We start from the raw sequence: 11,192 nt of genomic DNA, 5'->3' as shown, positions 1-11,192 counted from the left end.
TTTTAAACTAACACTGCAGCGCACCGAGACAAGTGTGACCTAATTAAAGGACAAACTAATAAAAACATTAAGACTAGAACTAAAATATCTGAAAGAAGCACAGATCTATTGAACTGTCAGTAAAACAAAGCACAAGCAGAGTTATGAGGTTCAGTTCAGTAACTTCAAATAGCGAAGGTGAGGCCTAGCAGGTCTGCTATCTATGTGGAAGCGAATACTAAACTAAACTAAAAAATGAGCCTGTTGGAGGTTTCAGGGGACACCTTGAGCCCCAGATGTTGCGTTCTTTGAATGACTGATAAGGTGTGACACATGAACATGTAGTGCTTTCACCAGAAAAAAGTTTCATAACTGGTTATTGTTCTATAATAGGAAATCTGTACTAATAGTCTTTTTTTAACGTTCCTAACGTTAATGTATTAGAAGAGTTGTTTTAATGCTGACTTGTATTGAGTTTCTCTGTGTGCAGTTGGAGGTCACATAGCTATGTATTTGATTATAACACACAGGAAGGCAGGTGGGACTGATAAATGATAATTGCGTTGCTGCCAGTCTTATGTGTGTATGTGTGTGTGTGTGTAGCACCATCCTGTGGTCACTGTGTGTATAAAGTCCTGAAGTAAGAAGTTTTTTTAAATGATAATTGATCATGTTTGCAGTGTCTTTCTGACAGTTTCACTTCTGTTCCTGACACTCATTCTATGAACTTTAATGACTTTATACTATATCCATTAATTCATCCGTGGGGGGGGGGGCACAACAGTGTACTCTCATTCCAGTTCAAAGCTAGATCATATGGGAGAGGTGGCAGAAGATCATCCGGTGTAAAATCGTTCCCACTGCACCACAATGCCAACCACAGGAGCTCTGATTCAAACCAGTGTTTCAATTTAAATTCAAATCGGTTACGTCAGGGGTCCCAGTCCAAATCCACGAGGGCCGGTGTCCCTGCAGGTTTTAAATATGTTTATATTGATCTATCACAACTGATTTAAATGGATAAATTACCTTCTCAACATGTCTTGGCGTTTTCCAGAGACCTGGTAATGAACTAATCATGTGATTCAGGTGTGTTGATCCAGGGTGAGATCTAAAACCTGCAGGTTTCTTGTTCCAGGTTTCTCACACCTGATTGCCACAGCTGAACAGTATTCAGATCTTTGTGTGTAACTTTGTATATAGCCCCAGTAAAAAGCGTCCGTAAAGTGTTTTACTTGTTAGTGGCAGCTAGATGAGGAGTTCTCTACTGTTTTTGTTTATGCACAGTTTTCTCCTGTTTTGTTGCCAGCCGGGGAGTTTGTCTGTATTTAGTATTTTTTGGTTTTAACCTACAAATATGTGTTTCTTTACTCTCTAAAGAGTCGGGTTATTTGTTGCTTATTTTGGTCTTGCAGACCCTGGCCTTAACTTCTTTCCTTTTTTCTTTTCTTGCCTATTTATGTTAAATAATGTAGTATAATTATAAATACTCCACCGTAAATTTGTAAAATAAATTCCTTTGACACATGGTTAGGTTTGTTCGGAGGCTCAGTCTATAGTTAGTACTGCCTATACTTTATGTTACACTCACTGTGTCTCCTAGGCTTTTTACATGCAAGGGGCTTGTAAGATAAGTGGGGGCTCGTCCAGGATATTCCCTGAATCATAGCTCTGTTTAATTTTGAGACCTCCTTTTTCTTAACTGCTTATCCACTTCAGGATAAGCAGTTCAGGATCACAAATCTTAGCATCTTCGTGCTTGCCATACTCGCTACCTTACTTCCTTCTACCTAGGCTCTTGCCAGCATGTTCTCTCACTAGTTCAAAATATGCCATCCCCCTCTCCTCCTCCTGTGTCTTCGACCAACTGTTGGTGCCAGCAGTTGTTGTTGCTAACTTGGGCCCTGATCGATCAGGTAATCCCATTCTTGATAATCCAGATGTTTAACTTGGTAAAGATTTTATGCCGATGCTCTTCTTGGTGCAGTGCTCTCCATTTATCAGACTTCAGACCAGCACTAGGAGTATGCTGGCTTATACCCCCCTCACCATCTGCAAAGAAGCAGTTTTAAATTACATCTTTAGGCACTTTGTTTCTAGCTGTCTGTTGGAAAAACACAGCATTAGTTCCAATTTCTTTGATTGAATCTATGAAAATGTTAAAGATAACAAAGTTTGACAGACAGAAAGTTGTGTTTTTGCATCAACAGGGAAATTCCTAAAGTTCAATAATATCCAGTGAATAATGTTAGAAAAACAGTAAAATAAAGTTTATTTCATTTAAAGAAGAAAATATCTGAAGAAAATCTGCAGATGAATCCATAAAAATTCAAAAGTATGTCTCAAGATGATACAGTACCAGGTTTGGGCAGACCTGCTTATTTCAGACTCGTGTAGAACAAAGATGAAGACTTTTGAATTACAAAATATATATAGTATAACACATGGATGTAGCCTGCCGCAAGTGTAAACGAAGCATTTTAGATTCCTGAATTTTAACAGGTTTCAGCTACTGGAAGAGCTGTGTTCAAATCATTCAAGGTATGATCTCATGAACCTGAGCAACACACCAACAATAGTGTCCCGGTCTGTCATCGGTATTTGTGTGACTACATAGTTTTGATTTCTTGACTTCTACAATGAAACCAGTGAATAAGTAGGTGTGAACCTGACTGGATACAGACACAATAACCATCACACAGCATTACACATTCCTCTGTTTCTAAGAACATCAGCATTTCATTTAAACACAGCAGATTTAAAGTTTCCACACAAAACAAGTCCTGCACATTGTCCCTTTACTAGCAGAAGCACAGGAGTGATTTCTAAAGTGTTTAACCCTCTCAAGGCAGGCGTTGCAGATTTGCAACAGTTAAAAACTAACAACCTGATTACCCCACATACATATTTTATGAGTTTTTTTTACTCAGAAGTACCACTGCAGGACTTGGTTGTGCATTAGCAACAAAAAGTCTAATTTGAGCCTGAGAGGGTTAACTTTGAGCTAAGGTAAACCTGACTGGAAGATGATAAAACCAGCAAAAACACTGGTAACACTGGTTCTTAAGATAAGAATGAACTTGTTGAATTTTAATACTAACATTAACTCAGTCTGAAGCCCATTGCTTACTCGTGTGTTTGTGAAACAGTAACATGTTTTCATATTTGGAGACTCAGAGTGTGTATTCACTCTATTGCATGAGACACATCAGTCAGCCACAACATTAAAACCACTGACAAGTGAAGCAAGTAACACTGCTTACTGGTGTTAGCTTGTGTACTTGTGTGGTGTTGTTATGCTAACTTAACCGCTTAATGTTTAATTTGTCTTTTAACCGTTTCATACATGAATTAAGACGACCTCAATCAGGATTTTTTACTTAAGTATTTTTAATCATCTTTATACAGAGCCCCGCAGGGGACATGGGAGAAAAAAAATTAAGACGGACTTTTGCAAGATCTCGCAAAACTAACTCGGGATCTCGCAAAACTAACTCGGGATCTCGCAAAACTAACTCGGGATCTCGCAAAACTAACTCGGGATCTCGCAAAAGCTTTGCGAGATCTCGCAAAACTAACTCGGGATCTCGCAAAACTTTTGCGAGATCTCGCAAAACTAACTCGGGATCTCGCAAAACTAACTCGGGATCTCGCAAAGCTTTTGCGAGAGGTCGCAAAACAAACTCGGGATCTCGCCAAAGTTGAATTCCAACAATGGCGGCAGCTACTTAGTTGTAATATTACTCTTTCTGGGTCACAAAATACACTTTTAAGATATTTTGAGGCGTGAATGTAGTTGTGTAAACGTCAGATACCTGCTCGGTTTACAAGACAAGACATATTTGCAAAAGTGCTCCGACGTTTTCGGAGATCTGACACCCACCATCTCGAAGCTAACGGGAGGTCGAGACCTACTACAGCCGGGAGGAACACCGCTCTCCCGGCACATCGTGCCTCGACCTCCCGGTCGGCTTCGAGCTGGCGGCCTCCGAAGAATGCGGCTAAAGCTTTTGCGAGATCCCGAGTTAGTTTTGCGAGATCTCGCAAAAGTCCGTCTTAATTTTTTTTTTCTCCCATGTCTCCTGCGGGGCTCCATATCTTTATGCATGAAAAGATGAATAAAAATACTTAAGAAAAATAACAATAGTAACAATAATTACAGTGAAACACGTCACACATCTATAGTAACATTAAATGACCAGTGGGTAGCAGGGTATGGAGTGACACATCAGTGTCCAATGTAGTGGTTTATATGCAAGTATACCATCAACACTGACACAAATACAAGAAAACAGCCTTTGAATAGCTGTAACTGTAGTGACCACTATGTGTGAAAGGGTTAATATTTGTTGCTTTTATTCTGTCGTATGGCCTTAAATCATGTTTTTCATGATGTGTTTAGTGTCTCTTGTGTTTAATGCTAACACCCATCAGGTCATAGGTGTATGGAAGCCCATTTCTGCCACAAAAAAACCAACAAAAAAAAGCATTCATAACTTGAAATTTCAAGTTATTTTCTCGAAATTTTGAGAAAAGTAGCTCGAAATTTTGAAATTTCGAGTTAACAACTCGAAATCTTACTGAAATGTTGCTCTGTAGCTGATTGTGTCTTATTTTAAGTGTAATGAGATAATTTTGATGAGAAATAAGACAAATATACTTGGTAAGATTTTGAGTTATTGCAGTCCAGGCGACCGTTCCAAGGTTAGCACTGGATTATGTTTAAGCCACATGGTAAACGGCTGAATTTTCAGAAAGATGTTTCGCAGCGATGCGGACGCTGTACCGGTCCATTGTGGTGAAGAGAGAGCTGAGTGTAAAAGCGAAGCTCTCAATTTACCGGTCGATCTACGTCCCTACCCTCATCTATGGTCACGAGCTGTGGGTAGTGCTACAAGCGGCGGAAATGGGCTTCCTCTGAAGGGTGGCTGGCCATTCGGGAGGGGCTCAGAGTAGAGCGTCTGCTCCTCCATATCAAAAGGAGCCAGTTGAGGTGGTTTGGGCATCTGACAAGGATGCCTCCAGGGCGCCTCCTGGGTGAGGTTTTCCGGGCATGTCCCACCGGGAGGAGGCCCCGGGGTCTGCAGAGATTATATCTCTTGGCTGGCCTGGGAACACCTTGGTGTTCCCCCGGAGAAGCTAGAGGAGGTGGCTGGGGAGAGGAAGGTCTGGACTTCTCTGCTTGGGCTGCTGCCCCTATGACCCAGCGGAAGAAAATGGATGGATGGATGGATGTTACCATTCAAATTACGTATCAAATGATCTCTTTCTGACTGAACATCTCTTGGTCGGAAAGCCGCAGTCAGTCCAAGGCTTCACAGGTCTTCTGACCTTTGATGTTGTACTAATACTGTGGCTTCCTCCCACATCTCAGACCGAAATAGAGCGCCGTAGGCTACAATTACCGCCAGTTTTTGTTCTGTCTTGGGATTTGTTCATACGAATAATAAACATATTATTGCTATACAACTACTAGAACAATAAAAACAGCACCACCACCAACAATTTGTACTGCAACCAGTGGAAACAAAACATGAGGTTTACATGCATAACCACAACCTGAAATATTCACCAGCAAACGCCTCTACATGTGGGCGGGCCTTAAAGGTCATTTCTGAGGAAACATGGCTCCAGCGGTGATGGACCCCAGGTGAGTCTTCTCTTCTATCCATTTGTTGTAATTGGTCACTCTGGTGTAAACACCGGGACGCAGCGCTTTGGCGCAGCCGTCGCCCCAGCTGATTATTCCAAACAGGAAGAGCCTGCTTCCGACTTCGCACACCAGAGGGCCTCCTGAGTCTCCCTGCGGGGGAAGAAAAGACAAGCTGACAAACGACCTCCGGAATCAAAGTCGAGACCAGACGTGTGCAAATACCTCGCAGGCATCCTGACTCCAGTCGGGACGAGCGGCACAAAACATGTTATCAGTAATCATGTCATCATAATAATCCTTCCCTCGGCACACACTGTCGGCGAGGAGGTTCACCTGAGCCTCTTTTAGGTATTGAGACCTGTACCACAAAGCTGCAGAGAAGAGGAGTGTTAAAGCCCTGAAGGGTGAACATAATTATAATTATGTGCTGCGGTTACAGAAATTAGGCGTTTTAAATGAGTCTCTGTTTCCTTCACTTGTTCTGCTACACTGATACCTGGTGACTTGTTGCTGGATTTGCTTCAGGCTTCACTTACAGGAGTAATATTTTAGTGTAGACACACTTGATATACGTTTGTTTCTGTCAGATGTAGGAACAATCAGAGGACTCTCCTCACCGTGACTTTCTTTCCCGTATCCGGCAATGTCACAGGTGAATCCTGGCTGCAGGCTCTGCTGAGGTGGCGGCAGGCAGACCGTCCTCACAGTGCTGCTCTCCTTAGCACATTTACCAAGTTTGGTCTTCAGCTTCACCAGAGCTGCAAGACAATTATCAACAATCACACCTTTGATTGAATTACAGCTTTAAGAACAAGGCCTCTGAAATTCTCTGAAAACTCTGAAAAATGACTAAATTTGTCAGGTAACTAGATCCTAGAATCCATCTAATGTGGGATGCTGGTTTAAGATTCTTCTTAGGGTCCGAGCGTTTCCATAGTAAGGTAAAAAAAAAAAGCCACAAGGGGTCACCAAAGTGCTCCACGTTTGATTTTGGCGGAGTTTTTACACCAGATGTTCTTCCTAACACAACCCCAATTGGAATTTATGTCTCAGGCAGGAATCAAACTGTTAACCACGACACCATTTGAGACACTTGATCACATGATTCCCTTTGAGCAGCACTTGCTGAGAGTATGGAGGAAGAACTCCCTTTTAATGGGAAACGATCTGAAGCAGTATCAACCTCGGTGTTAAGCAGCCAAGTATTATTTTAAAAAGACATTAACCCCTAAACCAAGTTTTTAAAAAAGGACGAGTGTCTCTTTGTTGAGATTTCGTTAACTGATGGAGGCAAACAGACTGAAATATGAACATTCTTGTCAAGTTTTCTGAGAAAAAAAACCCAGCACGTATTGCTATAAATATACATTTTTTCCATATTTTAAATTATAGTCAAATATAAGTGTTATTTCTAACTAAACTTCTATTTGGTGGATTGACTGTTTTGGCACCTGACAGTAAAACGCACAGAAAAAAGCACAGAACAACAGCTGGGGTGGAAGTGGGTTGCAAAGCAGGTTGCAGATGCATTGCAGCTGTGGGCAGTGAGGCTGGAGTAACGCTCTGCTTGATTAAAAGATGTTTTAATTTGTGTGTTCACACCAATATCGTTGTTGAAGTTCCCCTCGTTGTTATCAAACCCTTCGTGGATGAAGATTTTTTCCACCCTGAACTTTTGCTCCACGCTTGGGTTGCTCTCGTTCAGGGCGTTTTTCCCCAGGGTGACGGTGAAGCGCTCTGCTTTGGTGTTATTTCTGAAACACAAATTCCCAAAACAAGTCCAGTCACAGCTATTTCTCAGCACCTGCTGCATTTCCAGTAAATGGTCTCACTTCCTACCCGTCGGGAAAGCAGTGGGCGGCTGTGAGGACCCAGCAGGCGGAGATCAGACTGCCCCCGCAGCGGAAAACTTTCTCTCTGGATTTAGGGCGCCAAAATATGGCAGCGATCCACGGGTGGGATTCCACAGTGGCAACTGTTCCGCCAACGATCTTCAGCTGCTTTCTTCTGGTGCGCTGGCCACATGTCGTCATCTCTGCAACTGGAAAAAGGAAAAAAAGTTGAAAAGCGTCGCTGAGAGAAGCGAGGAACGGGATTCACGGGCGTTAGTGAGGACTCACCGTGCTCTGGCTGGGTGGGGACAGGTGGAGCCACAGGTGGAGCCGCAGGTGGAGCTATAAGACAGAAATTGTTTTTTTTTTTATGCTAAAGATTTGATTTTCAAAGAACATTTAACCCTTTAAACTCTGGGTTATTTTTTAAATTCTCATTGGAGATTTTTTATATACTCTAAGTCTCAAAGTCTCCAGAGCAGAGTGAGACTTAAAGAACTGCTGAGAAAATATATTTACGCCCTTCTAAACAAAATAAGAGATTATTTAACTTTTTTTTTTTTTTGCCAATTTTCCAAAATTCAGTTACATTTTCATCTGCATTTGGAAAAACCCCTATACTTTGAATCCATGGTGGATTTTGGACTTTTATTCTCCCTCCTGGTCCCCATAAATTTGGCTCCTTTTGCTCCAGTGACTGATGCACCATCAATGAAAAATGCTTCACTGACTTTAATAACAGTCCCATCAGAGAACACACTTACGTGGCTTGAAATTGCAAAGCGGCATATCGCAGTATTCCCACACCAGCTGCAGGTTTTTCCAAACATAACACCACGGACGACGTCTGTAGTGAAGATTTCTGAATAGAAAAAATAAAAAACAAACCATCCAAGTAAACAAACCTGACGAACATATGCAAATGTTGGAGTATAAATGATGGAATCTGGCCATGAAAGACCTGAAAACATTTTCTAAGCGTCTCTGCTAACACTCACAGGTTTGATATGAGCACTGTCTCTGATTGGTTAGTTGGCTAGTTGGTCACAAAACTGGTATCTGTAGCATGAACTGTAATGTTTGGTGTTTAGATTATTCGATTTCGATTGTTTTTCTTCCAACTATCCAACATTTTGCAAAAGGAATGTGAAACTTCAAAGATCCAAACTCAGACCTGCAGTAGTTGTGCTTCCCGGCGTTGATGTCCGAATGCAGGTGCTGCCTCCTGGTCTCCTCGTCCCACTGCAAACATGTTTGTCCGCTGACTGTTTTAGATGCTGTGCCTTTGTAGTACAGTCCCACTCCCTCATAGCAGTGACTCGCTTTTACTGAAGTAACAGTGTGACAGGTGAGGGCGATCAGAAAATCTGAAAACTATCAGTAACGTTTGGTTTGCTGTTGAGCTGCTTACCTGTTTCACAATGTGTGCCTTCAAAGCCATCGGTGCAGCGACAGAACAGGTGTGCACCAGAAATCAGCGCTGGGACCGAGGTGCCGCCGTTGAGACAAATCTCACCTGCAAAATAGGATGAAAGCTGACGACACTTTTGAGACCCAGCATATTTTGTGATTATGAAATGTGGCTGGAAAATAAGAGGTCATATAATACAGGGTATAGCAGTAAAACTGACTGGTTCAGTTCATTAAAAGAAAGAAGATCGTGGCTCAAGAGTTGGGAGTTCGCCTTGTAATCGGAAGGTTGCCGGTTTGAGCCCCGGCTCGGACAGTCTCGGTCGTTGTGTCCTTGGGCAAGACACTTCACCTACCGCCTACTGGTGTTGGCCAGAAGGCCCGATGGCGCGATATGGCAGCCTCGCTTCTGTCAGTCTGCCCCAGGATAGCTGTGGCTACAACTGTAGCTGCCTCCACCAGTGTGTGAATGTGTGTGTGAATGGGTGTGTAAAGCGCTTTGGGGTCCCTAGGCAGGACTAGTAAAAGCGCTCTACAAATACAGGCCATTTACCATTTACCAAGAAATGTCTAATCAGCCAATCACAGCAGTTTCACCGCCTACCTGACCACGTCCATCCCTTTATAACCACAATGTGCCCATCTTATAACGAATGCAGGGGGATAAGTTGCCATATCACAATCCTCAGATCGTGTAGATCACAGGTGTCGAACTCCAGGCCTCGAGGGCCGGTGTCCTGCAGGTTTTAGATGTGTCCTTGATCCATCACAGCTGATTTAAATGGCTAAATTACCTCCTCAATATGTCTTGAAGTTCTCCAGAGGCCTGCTAATAAGCTGATCACTTGATTCAGGTGTGTTGACCCAGGGTGAGATCTAAAACCTGCAGGACACCGGCCCTCGAGGCCTGGAGTTCAACACCCCTGGTGTAGATCAAATTTGGGATGTGGTGGAACAGGAAATTTGCACCATGATGATATCATGTCAACACGGACTAAATCTCTGAGGAATGTTTTTAGCGCTCTGTTGAATCTTTGTCAGCAAAAATGAAGGAAGTTCTGACAGCAAACGGGAGTCTGGACCCTGGGCTGGACCCTAACCTGACTCAGTAACATCCAGCTCACGCACTCTCTCTCTGATACGTGAGTAAGCGGTGAACCAGCCACAAGTGATCTGGAACAGCCTGTCTGGTTATTCCCAGGTGAGTACAGGTGAAGCTGTATGCTCCAAACCACAGGAACGACCTGGTGACTCACATTAGGTGACTCACCTTTCAGCACTCTATTTATGGGTCAAATGATCATTTTATTTCTGCTGCTGCGTCATTTTATTTATTTTAGTTTGTTTGTTTTTTTGATGGGGGGAGACTCAGTGATTGCTTTTGTTAATTATTTTAAAGCTACTGTTTCATTTGTTTTCAGTCCAGTCTTTGTAGCTGACCATGTTCAGATAAATGCTGTTGTTCGTTAAGCCACTGACCTACATTCTTATTCTTCCTGTCATACGGTCATGGATTGGCCTCCCACAGAGCCCAGAATGCAACATTACTGAACCAGTGTGGGATCATGAAACAGACGACAGCCAACAGCCATACAAATCTCCTACATTGAGCTTGGAGAGCCAATTCAGTTCAGGCTGTGCTGAGGAAAACAAGAAGTCACATCAAATATTGACTTTCAAGCTGTCAAAATATAAATAAATACAGGTGGCTTTAGACTTTTGCACAGTATTGTAGGTAATCATAGGAGCAGCACTTTGTGCTTCCACCTGCAATGAAGTGTGCTGTCTAAATACAGCTTTGCTTATTTGCTGCCAAAGTAAATTACACATTATGTGCGGTGAATAAAAGCGTCTCACCTGAACCCTGAGAGGACGAGGAAGAGGAGGAGTGGGAGGAAAAAGCTAACTCACGCCTTCTCCTGTCATCCAGCAGGCCCTGAAAACATTTTAAAAAGTTAAATAAAGCCTCGTGAAAGAAGACTAACATAAAATTTGAGTTAATAAAAAAATAAAAACAGATAAAAATAATTGTCCTCACAGCCTGAGCTGCTGACAGGAAGGCCAGCGCGCAGAGGAAAAAGCTTCTCATTGTTTTCATGCTGCTTCTCGGCTCGGTTTGAAGGCTTTGCATGAGCGTGCTTGCAGTGTTGAAGCCTCCTCGGGGTTTTTTCTGTTCTGTGGAGGGAGGAGTCCTGATTGGCTGACAGCTGGCTGGCTGACCCACCAGATTTAGAGTGAAGAAATAGCTGTTTACAGTACATGTGAATGAGTCATCACTGGTAATCCACACCATCAGTTTTCAGGGAGCATATCAGTAT

At 42.7% G+C, this 11,192-nt stretch overlaps 1 protein-coding gene across 1 annotated transcript; it reads right to left on the bottom strand.

Annotated features, from left to right (window-relative positions):
* Positions 1 to 248: 248 nt before the first annotated feature.
* On the bottom strand, positions 249 to 11,182 carry plaub (plasminogen activator, urokinase b). The gene is made up of 11 exons (XM_085170513.1): positions 10,913 to 11,182; positions 10,732 to 10,810; positions 8,876 to 8,980; positions 8,639 to 8,792; positions 8,229 to 8,326; positions 7,753 to 7,806; positions 7,472 to 7,673; positions 7,235 to 7,386; positions 6,250 to 6,390; positions 5,855 to 6,003; positions 249 to 5,782 (listed from the first exon to the last, which is right to left on the bottom strand). The coding sequence occupies exons 1-11, from the start codon at positions 11,165 to 11,167 to the stop codon at positions 5,588 to 5,590; spliced, it is 1,584 nt and encodes a 527-aa protein (XP_085026639.1). The 5' UTR covers positions 11,168 to 11,182; the 3' UTR covers positions 249 to 5,587.
* Positions 11,183 to 11,192: the final 10 nt, after the last annotated feature.

The sequence above is a fragment of the Neolamprologus multifasciatus genome, chromosome 8 (assembly GCF_963576455.1).
Source record: "Neolamprologus multifasciatus chromosome 8, fNeoMul1.2, whole genome shotgun sequence".
NCBI lineage: Eukaryota > Metazoa > Chordata > Actinopteri > Cichliformes > Cichlidae > Neolamprologus > Neolamprologus multifasciatus.
Note: the sequence above shows the minus strand (reverse complement) of the source record. Positions and strands in the feature narration are given on the sequence as shown.